Consider the following 18,391-nt stretch of genomic DNA (forward strand, 5'->3'; position numbering starts at 1 on the left):
GGTCCATCAGGAAGTTTTCGGTCAGGGCTGGTGAATCTGCCACTTGAGCCCCCTCCATCCCTCAAAGAGAGACGGGGTCATCTGTGTGATAAGACCTCTCACTTTCCCCCCTAAAGGAAAGCCACCTTGCCTAAAACAATCCTTTTCCTTTGCTGATAATTTCTCGCCCCATCCTCCTTCTACAGAAACTTTGGTTATTGTATATCTCCTTGGAGCCCCCTCAACTTGCAGAATTCATGAATCATTTAATAAGCAATTAGATTCTTAAACTTCACTCCGTTGAATTTTTGTAATTTGGAACAATATACACTCAAAGTATTTTGGTGCTTTTCCAGGGAAATTGAGGAAACTTTTTTACCAAGATTTGTGGTCCGTTTCAAGAAATCCGTTTACTGACATTTAAGCTTCAGAGCTTCTCCCCTCCAGGGCGGGTTTTGTGGCCATGACCTTTAGAGTGGTTCACATTCCTTCTTTGGTTCTTCTAGTGCAGTTGCCCCTAAATCTTTACATTTTGAAGTTATTTTTATGAACTAATTCCCTTTTATTTCTCCTTCATATTATGTCATTGTATTGATTTTTAAATTGTTAGATGGGTCGGTTTGTTAAATTATATAAGAATTTCACTTTAGGATAGGAGGGTCATTGCAAATCTTTGCTCTAGAGAGTGTCTGGGTCTAAGGCTGTGGAGAACCTCTACTCTGACTTCTGCAGCGTGCACTACTGGTAGTCCAGATTTAAAGAGGAGAAACAGAGGATTGGAGAGGTTGAGGGACTTGCCCAAGGTCACACAGTCAATGGAGAGTAGAGCCTGTGGATTCAAACCCAAAGCTGGACCTTTCAGTACTTGGCAATGCTGCCTATAGGACCTGGCGACACCGCTCTTTGGAGCTCCTTGTGATGGGGAGCGCTTACCCGTCCGAGCTCCTTGTCCTCCAAGGCCAGGACCCCTGTGCTCTCTGTGAACAGCTTCACCTTCACAGCAGGCAGTGCGTGCGTTGTTGAGAAGTCGCCCTGGGTGCCCCAGCTGCAGACAGAATCAGAAAGGTCAATGCAGAACCGTCTGCTTTGACAATGCTAAACTCAGCTGCCTTCCTCCCGAGTAGGGGGAATGCAGGGTTAACCCGAGGCAGCACTGGCTGTCACATCCCCCTCCCCTTGCCTCCCCTCCAAAGCTGCCAGAGTGACAAAAAGTGTTAATTAACTTGTTAGGCAAATGCAAGACAGATGCTCAGAAAGTTGCCACGGGTCTTCACAGAGCACTACAAGGAATCACTTGGAATTAGCATGAAATGGAGTTGTCGAGAACTTTTCCCCATGCATTTGCTATCCTTACAAACGATTTCAGGATTAGCACAAATATTTCATTGTATCCTTTGAATCCCTAGTTCTTGGAAACTGCAGTTCTAGATTTTGAGACAGGGCTTCATTTGGTCGGAGCCAACACCTGACTTTAAAACGTGATGTCAGTAGTCTTGGGGAGGTGGTGGGGGGACCATTTTCTCTAGTATTCAAAGATGAGCTGAATAGAAGAATGGATGGAACTCAAAGGAGTGGAAGGTAGAAGGAGGAAAAGAGAGATATGTCTTTCCCCACTGGTCTGTGGGAATCTGAGTCTTAGAACTCCTCAGAGTAGAGGGTGGCTTAACTAGCATCTGGGTGGGGTGCCAGGTGCGGCGGACACAAACCTCTGATGGGTCTTTTCAGTTGGGGCCTTTTCTTCTACTCATCACTATTATCACAGAGCCCTACTATCCGTTCTGTACCTGCCATCAGTGCGGTCTTCCAGAAGTGTCCACTGGATTGCACTGAGCCCCCAGGGTGAAATCCAGAACTCTGTGTATAGTCTCCCACTTGCCTGCTCCATCTGGGGGTTTGGATTGCACTGGGCTCTCAGTGTGCACTCCAGACCCCCTGCATGTAGTCTCCGCTCGCCCACTCCTACCTGTGCCACCTCAGGGCCCCTCCAGGCATGCCCTCTGTTGGCAATGCTTCTCCCCACTTAGCTGCCTCTTCAGAGCCCAGCTTCAATAACACCTTCCCATTCCTGGTCTCCTAGTCTAAATGTGGGCCAGTGTTAAACTCTCTGGAACACACTGTTTCATTTTCTGTCCTAGCAATCAATGGATTTGTAATTACTTATTTCTGTGTGATTGTTCAACAGCTGAATCCTCTGATGGGGTGTTTTTTGCTTATGTTGCATACTTAGCATAGTGCTTAGCACATAGAACACACTTAAGAAATATTTGGTGAATAAATAAGTGATGCTAAATATACATTCTTTTACAGAACTAGGAAACAGGAATAGATATAATTTTGTATAGAGGTTTTTTTTTTCCCTTTAGCTTTATATGGTGGCTAATGTCCACACTGTAAATTATACATTAAAATATTATTTTTAATGATCCTATAATATATAGTTCCTTATAGGTATATCATAATTTATTTAACCATTGTTCTATTATTGAGATGAGGCTGGACATGACTTTTTATACTTCATCTTTGATTATTTTCTTGGGCAATATCAATAAACATTATGCCTATCTTACAATGCTGCAGGAATTCTGCTCATCAGTGAACACTCTCAAGTCTTGGGACACCGATTCCCAAAATGCTTTCCACAAAGGTGGCAACCATTGTCCCAGCATCTGGGAATGAGTGCAAATCACGGTACTTCTTGCCTTCACGGGGTGCCCCTATTCACTTTTCCTCTGGCTTACTTTGTCTTCGGTGTTTTCATGGGCATTTCTTTGACAAATAGTAGGCTTGAATATATCATTGTTTGTTGGTTCTATTTCTTCTTTTGTGAATGACAGAAATGACTTCTAGTCTCCATGTTGTGCTCAAATAAATCCTGTTAATTAAACTCAAAGATGTGAGGAATCTAGAGAAAGTTGACAAGACAGCACCAGAAAAATAGATTGAGACCCAAGGGATAAAAAGTCATTGAGGAAACCCAACAGTCATGACTGAGAAAGGGAGAAGACACACAAAGGACGGCAGACAGAACAAGAAACAAGTTCCAAACACAACAGCACAAAGTTAGGTGTACAGATAGAAGCTCCGAATTTTGGTCATCAACTACTGCAGAAGGCTCCTAAGACAGGGACTCAATTTACTAGCAAAAGCAACATGACAAAGTATAGGGTTTTGAATCAGACACCTTTATTTCAAATCGTGGTTAGTCATTTATGAACTGTAGGACTTAAGGCAAGTAATCAATGTCCCTGTTCCTCAGAATGCCCAGCTATAAAGTGGCCTCATTTCAGAGTAGTGAAATAATAAAGATAAATAAAAATAAGATAAAGATAAATAAATGAAAGTAAGGATAAAAAAGTAAAAAGTAAATAGTAACAGGCTCGAAAGAGCATGAGAACCCAACAAGTTGTGGCTACCTTTCCCCCCCCAAGATAAGGATGTGTAAGATATGTTCTAGTAACTGTGATGATCACTTCTATTTTGTGTTATCCATTCAAAACATTAAGAATCTATGACGTTGCCTTCCTACTATACAATGTAAGTAGTAAGACAGTTATTATCATCCCCATTTCACAGATGAGAAAACTGAGAAGAAACTCAAGATCTTGCCCCTTTTATTCCAGTGAATTTTGACCAAGCTTTCTAGAACCCAAATCCCTTAATTCCCATATTACAGCTCTCCCTCCTGACACTGTCATAATTATCAATAATAAGCATTATTAATAATTAGCCATACTGGCAAAACCCATGATCATTAATTTACTCTTTGTGATGAATTATGCTATTAATGTCTTTGGGCATTTATCATGATTGGTCATGGAGATGAGGAAGATTCCTTCTGGAAATCAAAAGAGTTCTGGAATGAGATTCCTTTACACCAAGCCACAAAGAGGCCTTAATCTCAGCATCCTAGGGATCCCCCACACTGTGTCTCTATGATACTGTTGTTGGGACTCGTGTAGGGGTTTTTCTGGCCTGCTCAGTAGGCACTAACTCAGTCTGCCTGGACCCCTCCTGCTACCGGAGGATGCTCAGCTCATCAGACATTCAACATGACTCAGACTGTGGGGCAGAGTGAGGCCTTCATCCTGTCAGCTGGATGCAATTCAAGCCACTGGAGGTTGCCCTGACAGCCCAGTCCCTTTGGATACTGAGGCTTTTCCTTTCCCCCAGACCTGCAGCTGTGCTTTTGGCTTCCCACCATGACCCTTGGCTCACCTCAAGTTTTTAGGTCACTGCTGAGTCCTGATTTATCCATCGGATCTCAAAATGGCAGCCTGGCCCAGTGAAGCAGGTCAAAAGAGAAAAGTCTCCCATCTAATCGGGATGGCCTATGTCATTTTCAAGGCCTGTGCAAAATGAAAATGTGGGGCTCCTTTTTCAAAAAGCAGGAGGAAGTGCCATGAAAGGTACTAAAATATAGAGTCTCTCATTCTCAGAGTAGTTTTGCTCAAATGTGTGCTCCACTGTTCCATTGAACTTCACTTAACAAACAGCTTCAAGGATAAAGTAATTAATATCAAGATGACAATGCAGAGCATTAAACCAAACATTGGTCTGAGTATAGTGCCTGTGTAGTTGCATGAGTCATAAGCCCTTGAATAAGTCATAAGCCCTTGAACACCATACAGCTATTCATAAGCATGAATAAGGTTCTGGGTTCAATGACACCCAGTCTGTTTAGCTGGGACTGAGGATGGGTGATGCAGTAGAAATTGACTGTCACTGGTGTTGACATAAACCTTCACCCTTCACTATAGTCCTTGGACTTTGTAAAAGAATGACTGCTGACTTCCTTTTGTAGATGCTTCCTATTCATAGAAGACCCAGGGAAATTTAATTATAAGCACTCTTTCCTGTCCCTGCCCCCTTTGAAAAAAAGTCATAGAAATGTCTACTCTTTCTCTTTTTCCAGCCACAGAGAGACCTCCCTTTACAACAAACACCCAATATTTATTCAGAGATTACTACGTGCTAGGCACAAATTCCTCTCTCGAAAGTGTTACTCAAGCATACAGGCATTTTAGGGGGTATAGCTCAGTGGTAGAGCATTTGACTGCATACAGGCATTTTACTTTTTTAAGTCCTCTTGGCCATCCTGTGAAATGCTTATAATGGTTACTCTCACAGTCCCAGACAAGAAACTCAGACTCAGACAGGCTATAATGTGTCCAGGATCACACACAGGGAGCAAATAGCAGTCTGACTTTACAACCCAAACTCAACCACATCACCAAAAGCCCTTCCTCTCATGTTCCACCAACTCACTGCTCTGTGTCTTGATCCAGTTAAATCAGTTACCTCTAACTCAAAGAGAGAGTTCTGTCTCAGGGCTGATAGGACTCCGGGCCACTAAGGCTTCTCGGTTTAGATTTATTTCACATGTTCCATCTACTTCGCAGAGGGCTACCTACCCTATAGACAAATTAGTCAGCGGTGGAAGCATCCAAAGTCTTGGCCTTTTGGAGAGGTCACACATCATTAAATGGATCTATTTCTCAATGTTGTATTCTTCTCTGCTCATTTCTTTTGCTTTGCCGTGCACTGACTGTGGTTATTAAGATGGATACCTCTTCTTAAAAGTCTCCCAGAACTGAAATACAATTGCAGTTTGATTTCATATAGTATCAAGACCAGAACTTGATACTATTTATTGCAAGCAGCAGTCGGGAAGGTTAACGAACTTCTTTCTGAACACAAGTAGATAAAGTAAAGAGGGTGTCTCCCTCTTTTGTGACCTCATCATATCTGCTGGTATAATCACACCATACAGCTAGCTCACAGAAAACCTAAAAATAGTCACCAATTAGCAAGTGCTTAAAGTTAGCCTGGCCCCGGGCTGAGTGCTTTTCATGGATTATCTCATTTAATCCTTCTTACTGCTCTATGAGGCATAGTCTGTTATTATCCCCATCTTATAAATGGAGAAACTAGGACTTGGGGAGGTTAAGTAACTGGACCATGGTTTCAAACTTTCACAGAGCCATGCTTCAAATGCATAGGGTTTCTGACCTCAGAGCTGATGCATGAAACCATAGAGCTTCACTGCCTCTCAGTAACTCATAAGACAGTATCATAGTATAGTCTGACAATTATCTTTGTGTGTATCTGGCTCTCTCTCCAGATAATGAACACCTCAGGGGCTGGGAGCATGGCATAACTTTTTTTTTTAACCTCTTGCACCAAGCACAGGGCCTGGCACAAAACAAATACTTATTTAATGACTAGGAAGAACTGACAAATTCAGAATAATCATGTCACCAAATTCAGGGGATTGTGGAGACATGTGACATTTGGATAACCAAGGGTATGACTCCCTCCTTTATGCAAAACTGAGACCTTTATCTCCTTAGAGATAAGAGGATTTTTAGGAGGACGCCAACTCTCTGCAGCACATGCTGAGCCTGGCCGCATGCAGTGGAGACCCAGCAGACCAAGGAGGGTTAACTCATGAGGCCAAGGGCTGGCAGCAATGAGAATGCCAGGTATCAGGCTGGAAAGCACCGCCAAGTCATAAAATGAACTATTATCATCGCTTCTGGTCTTTCTAGCCATCAGCACATAAACACAGACTCTAGAAAGGCAATCACTCAGAGTGGCACCTTCAAATGTAAAGGAACACGTATTGAGACACGTGAGTCTGTTCCAAACCAAGTACCTTTTACAAGAGGGTGGGAAATAAATACAGGAACAGTCCAGCTGACGAACCTACATGCTCTCTGTGGCCCTGGGTGAAACTCTGACTTCTCCTGCTTTAGGGATCTTACCTCTAATTAGCCCTTCATTTCCTTCTTCATTTAGAAAACACTTCCTGCATGTCCTACCATGTGCAAGTCACTGTGTTAGGAGCTGCTGTGGCTCCAGCACAGGTGAAGGGGAAGAAGACATCCGTACTCAGGGATATTGTGTTTTACCTGCAGAGATATCCGATGCAGAAATGATAACCTCATTAGAGTGAGTTTGAGCCTTGATTTTCACATCTTTAATTAGGGATAAGAATAGTACTGACCCCAGAGGATTGATGGATGAATAACTAGGAGATAAGCTATTGTATATACACTGCTCAACTCAATACCCAGCACCTGGAAAACACTAAAAAAATATGTCTTTCACTGTAGGACTATAGACCAGGGGTTAGTAAACTCCATCCCAGGGGCCAAGTCTAGCCAAATACCGGCTTACGTACAGCTAATGAGCTTGGAATGGTTTTTCCATTTTTAAATGACTGAAAATTGTTGAAAGAAGAATGTTTTGTAGCTTATGAAAATTACATGAAATTAAAATTTTAATGCCCATCAATAAAGTTTTATTAGGACACAGTTATGTTCACCCCATACCATACATACCACCCATGCTGCTTTTGCACTTCAAAGGCAGAGCGGAGTAGTTACAGCAGAGACCATCTGGCCAACAAGCCTAAATTATTTACTTTCTGGTCCGTTATAGAAAAAGCATGCTGATCCCTGATAGACACAGTGAAATTGCTGAAATCTAACGGGGATACTTTTATTTTCATTAGCAGATCAGAAGGAAGTAGGCTCATTGGAGCACATCCACGAAGATAAACGGTAAGCATGCACTTACAAGGACAGCTCAGCCCATGGTGATTCCATTTGCTGCTCTAAATTCCTCATGGAGCTCTCTCCAGCACTCTCAGAGTATTGGGAAATTGGGGATTGCGTATCATAGCATTTCAGACACGTGGTGCCCAAATGCTGCTTCCAGACCCACCTGAGCTGGCTGACTCATTTTGTCACACTACATCATTATTAATAGCAAATAATAAACATGAGTAGCAGATAATTCATATTTTGGGGGGCTAGGGATGACTTTTAAAGTCACAGCACATTATTTCTCCAAACTTATTCCACAGTGCCGCTGCTTTGAAAACGGAGCACTTTGATCTGGGGGAGAAAATAAGGGAGAGGACTATACTTGGGTAGATGGAAGGAGAAATCCACTGCAAAGCAACCTTCTAACTGTACGTTTGGAGAGCATCTGCTTCATCGCAGTCCCATCTCTGTTTACTATTTAAAGCCTCTTATTTGCGGAAGCCTCCTCAGACCATATGTTATCAACAAATGTTGCTAATCAAATACACACAGTAATTTTCATTAGAATTTCCTCCACCCCCCTCCCCCCATGGACAAAAAACAACATTTGCCACAAAGGGAATATACCTCCCAAAATGACAGTAAACATCTACCACAAACCTTTGACAACAGAGTGATATTTACAAATGCATATGTGAATAAGCCAAGACAACACATCCACTTTAGGCAAATAAGGACCCTTGGAGAATTGGATTTTGTGCAAGTTGGTCTTGGGGGATGATGTCATTAGTTGCCATGGCAATGCTCAGCATAAGGCCATAATTCATGCCACGGAGACAGGATTTGCATTTATTCAAGGTATATGGCTTATGTGAGCTGAGTGTTAAATTGGTGTGGTTCTTAAAATTAACTGTGAGCTTTAACAAGGGAGAACTGTCATTTCAGGGAATGAAAGTGCCTTGGTCCTGTTGCTAAGAGGGAAAGTTAATAATTGCCTGGAGACAACTGCATTAAAATCTTCTGGCCTGCCTTTCAGGCAGACTGCATGATATTCTATACCAAGCGAATCAATTGTGCCATCACAGTGTGTCTCATGAAAACTAATTGATAGGATGTGATTCGGGCCCCTTAATGTACCAGAAAAGCTAAACTACCTCTTATCTACATAAATGAGGCATTTGCCTTGTAGAAATTGGGTTGTCTGCAAGGCGGAAAGATGAAGGCTCTGGCTCGTCTACTTGACATTTCCACTGGAATGTCTCCACTCCAGGAATCTGAAATCAAATGTATCCAAACCTCGGCTTTCATTTTCTCTCTCACATCTGTTCCTCTAAGGCTTGCCTGCCTTAGCCAAAGGAACGGCCAGTTACCCGGACTTCACTCTTGTTTTCTCCTCTTCACCCCTCGTCCACTTCATTGTCATCATTTCTTTCATACCTCCTACATTTATCGCACATTGCCATGGAGGAAAATAACTCAGAAGAGGGAGGTTGGGAAGAGCCAGAAAGAGGGTGGGCCAATGGGGTATAGGCAGAAGTGATGCTTGCAATGTGCTTGAGTGGTGGGGCTAACACTCCAGTGCCTTGGTCATCATCAGAAGCAGAGCCTTCTCTGGGGAGCTATTATCGCTCCAGGCTGCATCCAAGATGCATGAACGGGTCTGAGACCAACCCATGGTGAGGAGCCAAGACCAACCAAACCCACATCTTGAAGCAGTGAAGTAGAGTCACCCAGCTGAGGCTGGCATGAATCAGCCAACCCCCATCGATTTGCCCATGAGTGAAGGAAATAAATGACTATGGTTTTAAGCCATTGGGTTTTCAGATGGTTTGTTACGGAGTAATAGCCAACTGATACAGTACCTCTGTTTGATACTTAATCACATCACCCTGGCTCTACTCTGTGTTCTATAGTTTGGTCTGGAGTTTTCAGTTTTCTTTTCTGAAGAACCCAGATGTATCTTGTAATCCTTTCATACTATTAAAAAGTCTATTGCAACCACTCAATAAATGCCTGCCTCATGACCTTGCTGCCTTGGAAAAAATAGTTCTCAGCTCACACGTCCTCAGAAAATAGCCTCCCTATTTGCCAGTCTCTCCACAGTGTGAGAATTGGACTGAGGTCTGATTGTGCTGGCTAAGGCTGCCAAAAGCACGGTCCGGGTCCCCTAACGAGCCAGAGTGTCAACACCTCCCAAGACTAAGGCAGGCAGCCAATGTCTCTCAAACCACTTGTGGTCAAGTGCTCCTAGAGGAAGCCCTCGGCACATCAAAGGTGCCCCCGCTCGAGCCTCCCGCGTGGAAAGCAATGACCATGAAGCCAACTTCAGCAGCACTGGAGTGCCTCCAGCATTTGTGGCTCTGACTGAGTGGGCACCCAAGCTGTGGTGGGCACAGAGAGGCACATTTGAGGGGGTCGGGCACAGCCATTCAGAGGTTTGGCTGTCCTCCATGCAGCCGCCCCATCCTGTGAGACCTCCCAGGTGTCTTTGATGGAAGGGATTATAGGAACTGTTGTTGGTTTTGCTTTCATGGGCTGGATTCCTGTCATCCCACAGAGAAGGATCCTTGAGGACACTGTTGTGAGCCATGCTTTTCTCTTCCCCTGGGACTGGTTTGTGGATTTGTTCTTTTTTTTTTTCCCTCTGTTTCACTTTTATGAGAAACCACTGGGAGTGGTCATGAATGCCAGGAGTCTCAAAGGGAATTGGTGAATGGGCCAGCTGGCCAAATGCCCCTCAGTATGAACTGAAGGCTGAAAGTGTTGGGGAAATTGCTCTTGAAGCCAAAGGTATGGCATTGGCCCAATCTGGAGCAGAGAATTGTCCTTCAAAAATGATTTAAAAAATAACAAATCCAAGTTGTAGAGAACTATCACCACTGCTCAAGCCATCTGGATCATCTCTTCTGATACCATCTCAGTAGAGAGAAAATATCACCCATAGTTCCAGAAAAATCTGGCTCTCCTTACAGGGGCCACCAGGGTCCTCCACAGGGCCTAGCTATTCTTCCTTTGGGATCGCCACCCACATAATGTTAAACATGCTAAAGGTACATCTTGTAAAAAATGTATAAAAAAACTGGATGAAAGTTGAATTGAATAGCAATTGACTAGTGGATATAGGTTAAATTTAGAAGACATTTAATGCAATATTATTTTTGATTTTGAAGTTATCTTTAAGAGTTAATCCATTCCCTTTTGAGGTTTCAATGGTTTCCTAGGCTCTTGAACACTATTTGGGCCCAGGCACTGTACCTACTTGAGTCTAGTGAAGATGACTGCAAGGCCAGATGTCTTGGGCCCAGGTGTAACTAAAATGTCATGACTGGCACTGGTTTCACTCTGAAATAATAAATTTGAAGGCTCACTAACTGATAAGATCCAGAATTAACTATAATTTCCTTCAATTCTAACTTGCACACATTCCTAATAAAAATCAGTTTAATGTCCTCTGCCCAGGTAAAGAAAGTGGACGGATATTTCTGCCACACATTTCCACCTGTAAAGTCTGCATACTCTCCTGTCTCAGTACTAGGGAGACATAAACTTCCAGGAAAGTGCTCAACCAAGCGTACCTGGAATGCCCACCGCGAGGGTCCCTCATTCAGCTTGGGACTGTTTTCTCACTTGCTATGGATTTGATGGTTACAAAACTCATCTTCTTTAACTCCCTGGGTGGATAACAGTTGTAAAAACCTTTTAGTGCTTCTAAGGCTCTTACAAGTGTTAGTTAGCTTTCCATAGTGGAGACTTTTTTTTTTTTTTTTTTTTTGGCTCTTCCTGCATCCTTCCTTCCTTGTTTAGAGATGTGTGCAAGGCATACAACGAACTGCATTTGGAATGTGTCAGATTCTTAGTGCCCCTCAATTCCAGTTGTTTCCCCTTCTCAGGTGCTCAGCTTTGCTTTTTATGGTTTCCACCTCATTTAGGCTCAGTGCTTGGAAAGTCGAGTGGCAGAAAATGAAGCCAGGTGGTGCTTCTGAGAAAAATCTGAAGATGCTGGGGTTAGAAACGTGGGCTTTGTAGTTGTATGGACTGATGTGAATCCTGGCTCCACCTCTGAGGAGCTGTGTGATTGTGGATAAGAGACATAACCTCTCTGAGCCTTAGTCTCCTCATCTGTAGACTGGAGATGAGCAAAATACCTACCATATGAGTTATTAAAAAGAATAAATCATATATTCAGGAAAAGCACTGGCACAATGAACACATTATATGGCTTGGCTAAATATATGTGAGCTGCTGTTATGAATAGGGTCCTGAGGTAACAGGGGTTTAAAGGGAACTTTAGAAACCCATGTGAGGGGTGTCTGGGGGGCTCAGTGGGTTGAGCCTCTGCCTTCGGCTCAGGTCATGACCTCAGAGTCCTGGGATTGAGCCTCACATCGGGCTCTCTGCTCAGTGGTGAGCCTGCTTCCCCCTCTCTCTCTCTGCCTCTTGCTCTGCCTACTTGTGATCTCTCTGTCAAATAAATAAATAAAATCTTTTAAAAAAAAGCCATGTAATTGAATTTGGAGGCTATCACACATTAAGTCATGACTAATTTTATTTAAAAAAACAAACAAACAAACAAACAATACCACAACCCTTTCTTTGGGATAGCTGGGTGGTTAGAATTGACCATAATCTATTTACCATTAAACTCTATGCATTTTGATAGACTTGTTTACAAAAGTTTATGATCAAGATATCTCTTTAGAATCATTCAAACAGCAAGTGAAGCACAGATTCCTTCTTCTGGTCCTCCCCCGACCCCACAGCTTCCTTTGCTGTTTTTCTTCCTCTTCTCTCTAAACTTCAGCACACCCAGGCCTTAGTCTGCCAACCTCCTCTTTTCTCTGTCCACAGCAGTGGTTCTCAATGGGGGCCATTTTGCTCCCTTCCTTCTCCCCGGATACATTTGGTAATGCTTGGAGACATTTTTGGTAGTCATGACCGTGGTTTGGGGGGTCACAACTAGCATTTTGGATAAAGGCTAGGGATGCCGCTTGAAATTCTACAATAAACAGGGCAGTCTCCAGCAATGAAGAATGATCCAGGTCAAAGGTCAGCAATGCTGAGGTTGAGAAATCCTGGTCTACATTGACCACACTAGTGATGTTTAATAGGCACTCCGACTTAATATGTTTAACACTCAACTTTTAATCTCTACCCAAATTTCAAACTGGCTCCTCCTGAAGTGTTCCTCAGGTCAGCAATTTGCAACTCCATCCTTCCAATTGCTCTGAATCATCTGTGACTCCAGAAAAACCTGTTGGTCCTATCTTCAAAGTACAGGCATAATCTGACCACTTCTCTCCACTCCACAGACCCCTCCTTGGTCCAAGTCACCATCAACTCTCCCTTGGTTTATTATAATAGCCTTCTAACTTGTTTTCCTGCATTTTCCTTGTGTCCTACAAGCCCCCAGAAGCAAGAGTAATCTTTTAAAATATAAATCAGCTATGACTACTCCTCTGTTCAAACACTCCCAATACTTTCCCATCTCAGTCAAAATAAGTGACAAATCTTCAGAATGGCCTCCAAGGCCCTAACCGAGTTGGCCCTTCTTTGCCTCTGACCTGTTACCTTCACCATCCTTTACTCAGCTCCAGCCACAGGAGTCTTCTTGTTGCTCTTCAAAAATCCTAAACACACTTCCACCTCAGGGCCTTTGCACTTGAGGTTTCCTATTTTTTGAAATGCTCCTCCCCTAGTATTCTGTATGGGTGGGTCTCCAGTTTCCTCCAGGCTCTATCCATAGTCACTTTATCAGTGAACTCTCCCTTGACTGTCCTGAAGAAATTAGGAACCCCAGCATTCCTCATTCCTCAAACTCTCTTCCTTCCCTACTCTATTTATCTCCTGAGCACTTACTGCCATCCAACATGTATTTTACTCTTGTTTTTGTCTTTATTTCCTGCCTCCTTTCCCTAGAAGCCAAGCTCTGTGAAGGGCAGAGGCTTTTGTCTGCTTTGTTCTCTGCGTATCTGTTTCTAGACTAATGCCTGGCACACTGAGGGCACGTCATAAATACTTGTTGGCCCAATAATCAATTTTGAAATAGTGCTACTTGTGAATTTTAATGTCAGAATAATTTTCATTCACTAAATTTAGACAATTCCATACTCACTAGGCCAGCAGGGAATCTGTTCTTTGCCACTTGTATGTTGTATAACCATGGGAAGCTACTTAAACTCTTTGGGCCTCAACTACCTCATCTGAAAACTTACCCAAGTTTCAGTTTCTAAGCTGTTTTGTGGTTAAATGAAATAAAGCATATAAAGTATTTGGTATAGTGCCTACAACATACAAAACACTGAAAAACTTGTTACAGGTGCAGCGATAATAATGGGGCTATCATGGGGATTTTCTCTAGTCCTTACAGGAACCCATCAAAAATTCCCCCTCTAACCTCCCAACTTCAAAGACTCTCCCTGAATGTCCCTGCCTGCCTCTTCCTTATCCATCCACAGCTAGAATTTCAGGCCAGGTCCAGAGTCCAGCAGGCGTCTGAGCCCGCTGATTCCACTTATTTTAATCCAGTCCAATACAATAGATAAAGGACCTAAGTGTGTTATATCTATAATGCAGATGAGTCAGTGGGTGCCAGCAAATGACTTTTGCCCTGCCTTTGCAAAATGAGTGGTGGGAGCAAAAATACAGAATTGTGGGCAGTAGAGAACTGACTGGATATCTTCCCTTGCTGACCTTTCTGAGTTTCCCAGTGAATGAGAGCAGGTTTATTGATTTGACCTCAAAAGGGCTCATTTGTTGTTGTTGCCTTTTGTTGTTGTTTTTCATTTGTGCACTCATTCACAAATTCACCCACCTGCCCAATCTATGTATGTTGAGCACCATATTTGCCAGGCACTGTTTGGGCTCAGGGCAAGACTCAATGAATAAGAGAGAGAAGGTGCTTTCACTCATGAAGATACCCAAGTTAAGAAGCATGGTGATTTCTAAAAATGATAGGACCTACTAAGACAGTAGAATGGGTTCATGGAATGGAATGGCTGGGGCAGGGCTACATTAAGTAGGTGGTCAGGGGACACCCTGTCCCAGGCTGTGGTGCTTAAGCTGAGACCAGAGAAGAGGGGTCTCCACCCTCCTCTGTTCCCTCCTTTAGTGAAGTAAAGGGAGAATGAGATGGGGGAGTCACAGCTTCAAACCCACCAGAAGGATGGGACCTAATTTGTGGTCTGCACTTTATCTCCAGTACCCAGCATCCTGAAAATACTCACCGAGTGAATTAATGAGTCTGATTTGTTATCCTCTCTCCCTTCTTCCTTCCCTTTCTCTATTTCTCTGTCTCCCTGCCTCTCCAGTGCTTTTTCTCAGTCTCCCAAGCTCCAAGGTGAAAGTAGCTGAGCGTGAGTTTACTTAGCAGATGTTGTAAGAAAGAAGGGTCTCATGATGAAACTGGTTCAGGAAATACTGACTTACCCAAAAACTGGTACCTTTCTGCAGGTTCTTAGAGTTTTTATTATGCTAATATACATTCTGAATCTTTAAGTGGGACCATACCATACACATTTCCCAAACTTATGTGACTATAGAAACTTTTTCCCAAAGAGGTTCATGAATGGCTAGTGTGTAGTGCATAATACTTTGAGAAACTCGGAATGAAACTGACTATTTGCACCAAGGACATTCTTGTTAGCTAATAATTTGGTTCTGGATTACTAATGTCATCTCTAAGGAATGTTGGGGCCAGGGTGTCCTCCTCTCACCCCAATATTGGTATCCTTGTATAATCAGGTAAAACTAATTACTGCTATGTAAAAGAAAGTAATCAAACCACTTAAAAGGCTTGGTTAGAAAGATGGAAGTAGGACATTCAATTTGCTGTGGGTGGCACTTGGTGGAATAAGTCTGGGGGACATGGAAAAAGAGGATAAAGAGAGACCTCTCTCTATATTTTTTCTCCCTAGTCCTCTCTGCCCTTCCTCAGTTACCATTAATCAGCATGACCGTGAAAGAAAACCACTTCCTTGCATCCTTAACTCCCTACCTGCTACAGGCGGGGGGCTTTGGGGGAAATCTCAAGTTGTTATACTCAAAGCTGCATCATGCAACCATTTTAACTATTAATCACCACCACAGTCATCAGTTATCCCAACAGCTACCATTTACTGAGCACTAACTGTGAGTCCGGCACAGTTCTGCATGCCCTCCACTATACTATCTCATTTAATCCATACAGTGATGCTATGGGGGTGGTGAGAGTCATTTACCCAGTGTCACAGATGAGGAAACTAAAACCTAGAAATATTAAGTAATTTGACAAACGTCTCATGTTTGTTAAGTGGTAAATGTGACTTCCCCTTCCTGATGTTTAAGTTCCATTCTGAGCCATTTTACTCTGATGAATTGATCTCAGTGGGCTCAGCAGACCCTAGAATGCTCCACACATGTGGGTAAGTGTGCAGGTAGTGGTGAGAAAACCAAGCTGAGCTGAGTTTTTTGAGCCTTCTCCAAAGGTAAACTTTTGACTCCTGCTTGCAAAGTCAGTACCTGAGCTAGGATATAGAAATTCTCCTAAATAAGAAGCAAAGATCTAAAAAAGAGTAGGAAAGATTAGTACTTTAATGATCTTTGTTGATCACGTTGATGGTAAAGAGCCAGAGACATGGCCACTGTTTGAAAAGGCTTTGTACCTGAGTAGGCATGAAATGTAGCTCCTAGTCCTTATCCTTATTATCTTCTGGGATCAGCACTTGTTGCCTGACCCTTGTAAGCATTTCCATTTGTGATCCCTGCTGCAAGGAATAGGGAGTCTTTGGCAGCGAAGTAATGCAATGATTATTGTATATGTATACACATAATATGTGCATAATGATGTAATAATTATCACGTCACATTTAGGATCTGGAGCTTTGAAATCAGGCACACCTGGGTTTCGTGCAGCAGGTGTTGGTGCAGATACAGATATGGCAGATCGCCAATTAGCTATGTGATCTTGAGTAAGTCTTCTAACCCCTCTGGGGCTCAAATTTCTGATGTGTAAATGGGGAAACAATGATGTCTACCACTTTTGGGTGTTGTGAGGATTAAATGAGACAATGGATAGTAAGGTTCAGTACAGGGTCAGATACCATTGCAAGTTCTCAATAAACGTTATTAGCTGGTTTGTAGCTGAGGATGACGGTTGAGAATGCACAGAATAAACGGGACAAAGGAGAGGCCAGGGAGCAGTTTGATGGGACAGGATAATGGTGCCAAAATCATAAGTTGGAGGGAGGATGGATAAGGTACTGAAAGAGAGATTTCTAGGTTCTATCTCATACTTACTATGCAAGAACTTATAGAGAATAGCCTGTCCAGGAGTGTTTATTTTTAATGATCTTTGATTATGATTGTGAACTATGCAGATCATCTACAGCAGAGTGCTGGACAAAGAGAGAATAGGCTTACATAAAATACTTTAAGTTTCATGAGGATGAACAGGTGGACAGGCTTTGGTTTCCCAATCAGAGATTTCCCCTCAATATTAGGTGGCCCTTGAAGGAAGGAAAGACTAATTATTCAGTTTCCTTGAGATGCTGACCACAGGTTGACTGTCTTTTCTCATTTGTGAGTTACTAATGGACACATTGGAACAGTGGCTCTTGGAATGGTGACTTTGTAAGACTACTAGAACAGTGAGTCTTAGTAGTAGGAAGTGATAGCATGGGTCTCCCACTTTTTAGCAAATAATGATGAGTGCTTACTATGAGTCATTGTTCTAGATGTTTTCACATGGGCTATCTCATTTACTAAGCTAAGAATTGAACCTGAACTGAATGAATGTTGATTATTAAATGTCCCAACCAGGCGAGGTCAGCCAAAGTCAAGAAGACTTGATTGATGAAACATGTCAAAGACACCAATTTACACTCTATTGCTAGAAAACAGATCTAGATGAAGAAAAAATGGTCTGCCTTAATGGGACTGTCTCACAATATTGTGGGACTATCAAGCAACCAACAGATATGAGGCCATATCAGAGGGAAAAGGAGTGGGATAGAAACAGGAGGAAAAAAAAAAAGGAGAAGAGAGGAGGAAAAGGAGGATGAGGAGAAAGAAAGCATTTGTCTCTGAGTAAACGCTGTGATAAGTAAATTTGTTGAAAATCAGAATTTAGTAACCATTAGTGTTTTAAACCCTCCCCTCATTGCTTTCATATTTACGTAAATAAAACAATTTCATGACCTTCTGAGTGCTGCTATATAGTTTCACCTCCTCTCCCATGATGGAGGAAAGCAGAATACTACACTGCTTTTCTGTTAAGCTCTAGTCTACATCGCCACAAAAAAGTATATGTGTCTTTTTTCTCCGCCTACAAATACCTTCCCTCCCCCTGCTCAGTAGCTTGGGCTCTGGCAGTTCATTATAAGCACAATAAAATCAGGTTTATTCCCTCCATCAATCATCCAAGGAAATTCAAAGAACTGCGGTCATTAATTTCATCACTTTAAGTGGAGAAGGATAATTTCATTATCCATTATGATTGCTTGTAAATTTTTATGAATTATTTGCATCATTAAAAATTCAACATGTGCCTAACATGAAAATGTAGAGCTCTTGGATCAGACAGACTTCTGTTTTTCTTCTCCTTCTGTCTTATGTCAGGCACAATTACTGGTGATGTTTAGGGTGTTAAAACTTTCTCTTCTTCTTCATAGAAGGTGGCAAAAACAAAGCTATGTTCTGGGGCAGAGTGAGAGAAAATGCCAAAAAAAATTAGAAAAAGTGACACAAATGAGTGACTGACACATGGTTTAGCCCTTCTTATAGCAGTGGTATTTGTAGGGCACTTTAAGGGTTTGGTGTATATTCTTCCCTTCCCATAAAGAGTAGATTGCACTTGATGGTCATGTCTAGGGACACTGGCTTTGTCA

General features: G+C 42.5%; 1 protein-coding gene across 23 annotated transcripts in view; it reads right to left on the reverse strand.

Moving 5' to 3' along the window:
• Positions 1–18,391, reverse strand: part of CADPS (calcium dependent secretion activator) — a 483,094-nt gene that overhangs the window by 189,703 nt on the left and 275,000 nt on the right. For all 23 annotated transcript variants that reach the window (XM_045990930.1, XM_045990927.1, XM_045990929.1 and 20 more), the window contains exon 7: positions 913–1,024. In XM_045990930.1, the coding sequence (XP_045846886.1) occupies positions 913–1,024 (112 nt within the window). The remainder of the gene's footprint in view (positions 1–912; positions 1,025–18,391) is intronic.

The sequence above is a fragment of the Meles meles genome, chromosome 20 (genome assembly GCF_922984935.1).
Source record: "Meles meles chromosome 20, mMelMel3.1 paternal haplotype, whole genome shotgun sequence".
In the NCBI taxonomy this organism is placed as follows: domain Eukaryota; kingdom Metazoa; phylum Chordata; class Mammalia; order Carnivora; family Mustelidae; genus Meles; species Meles meles.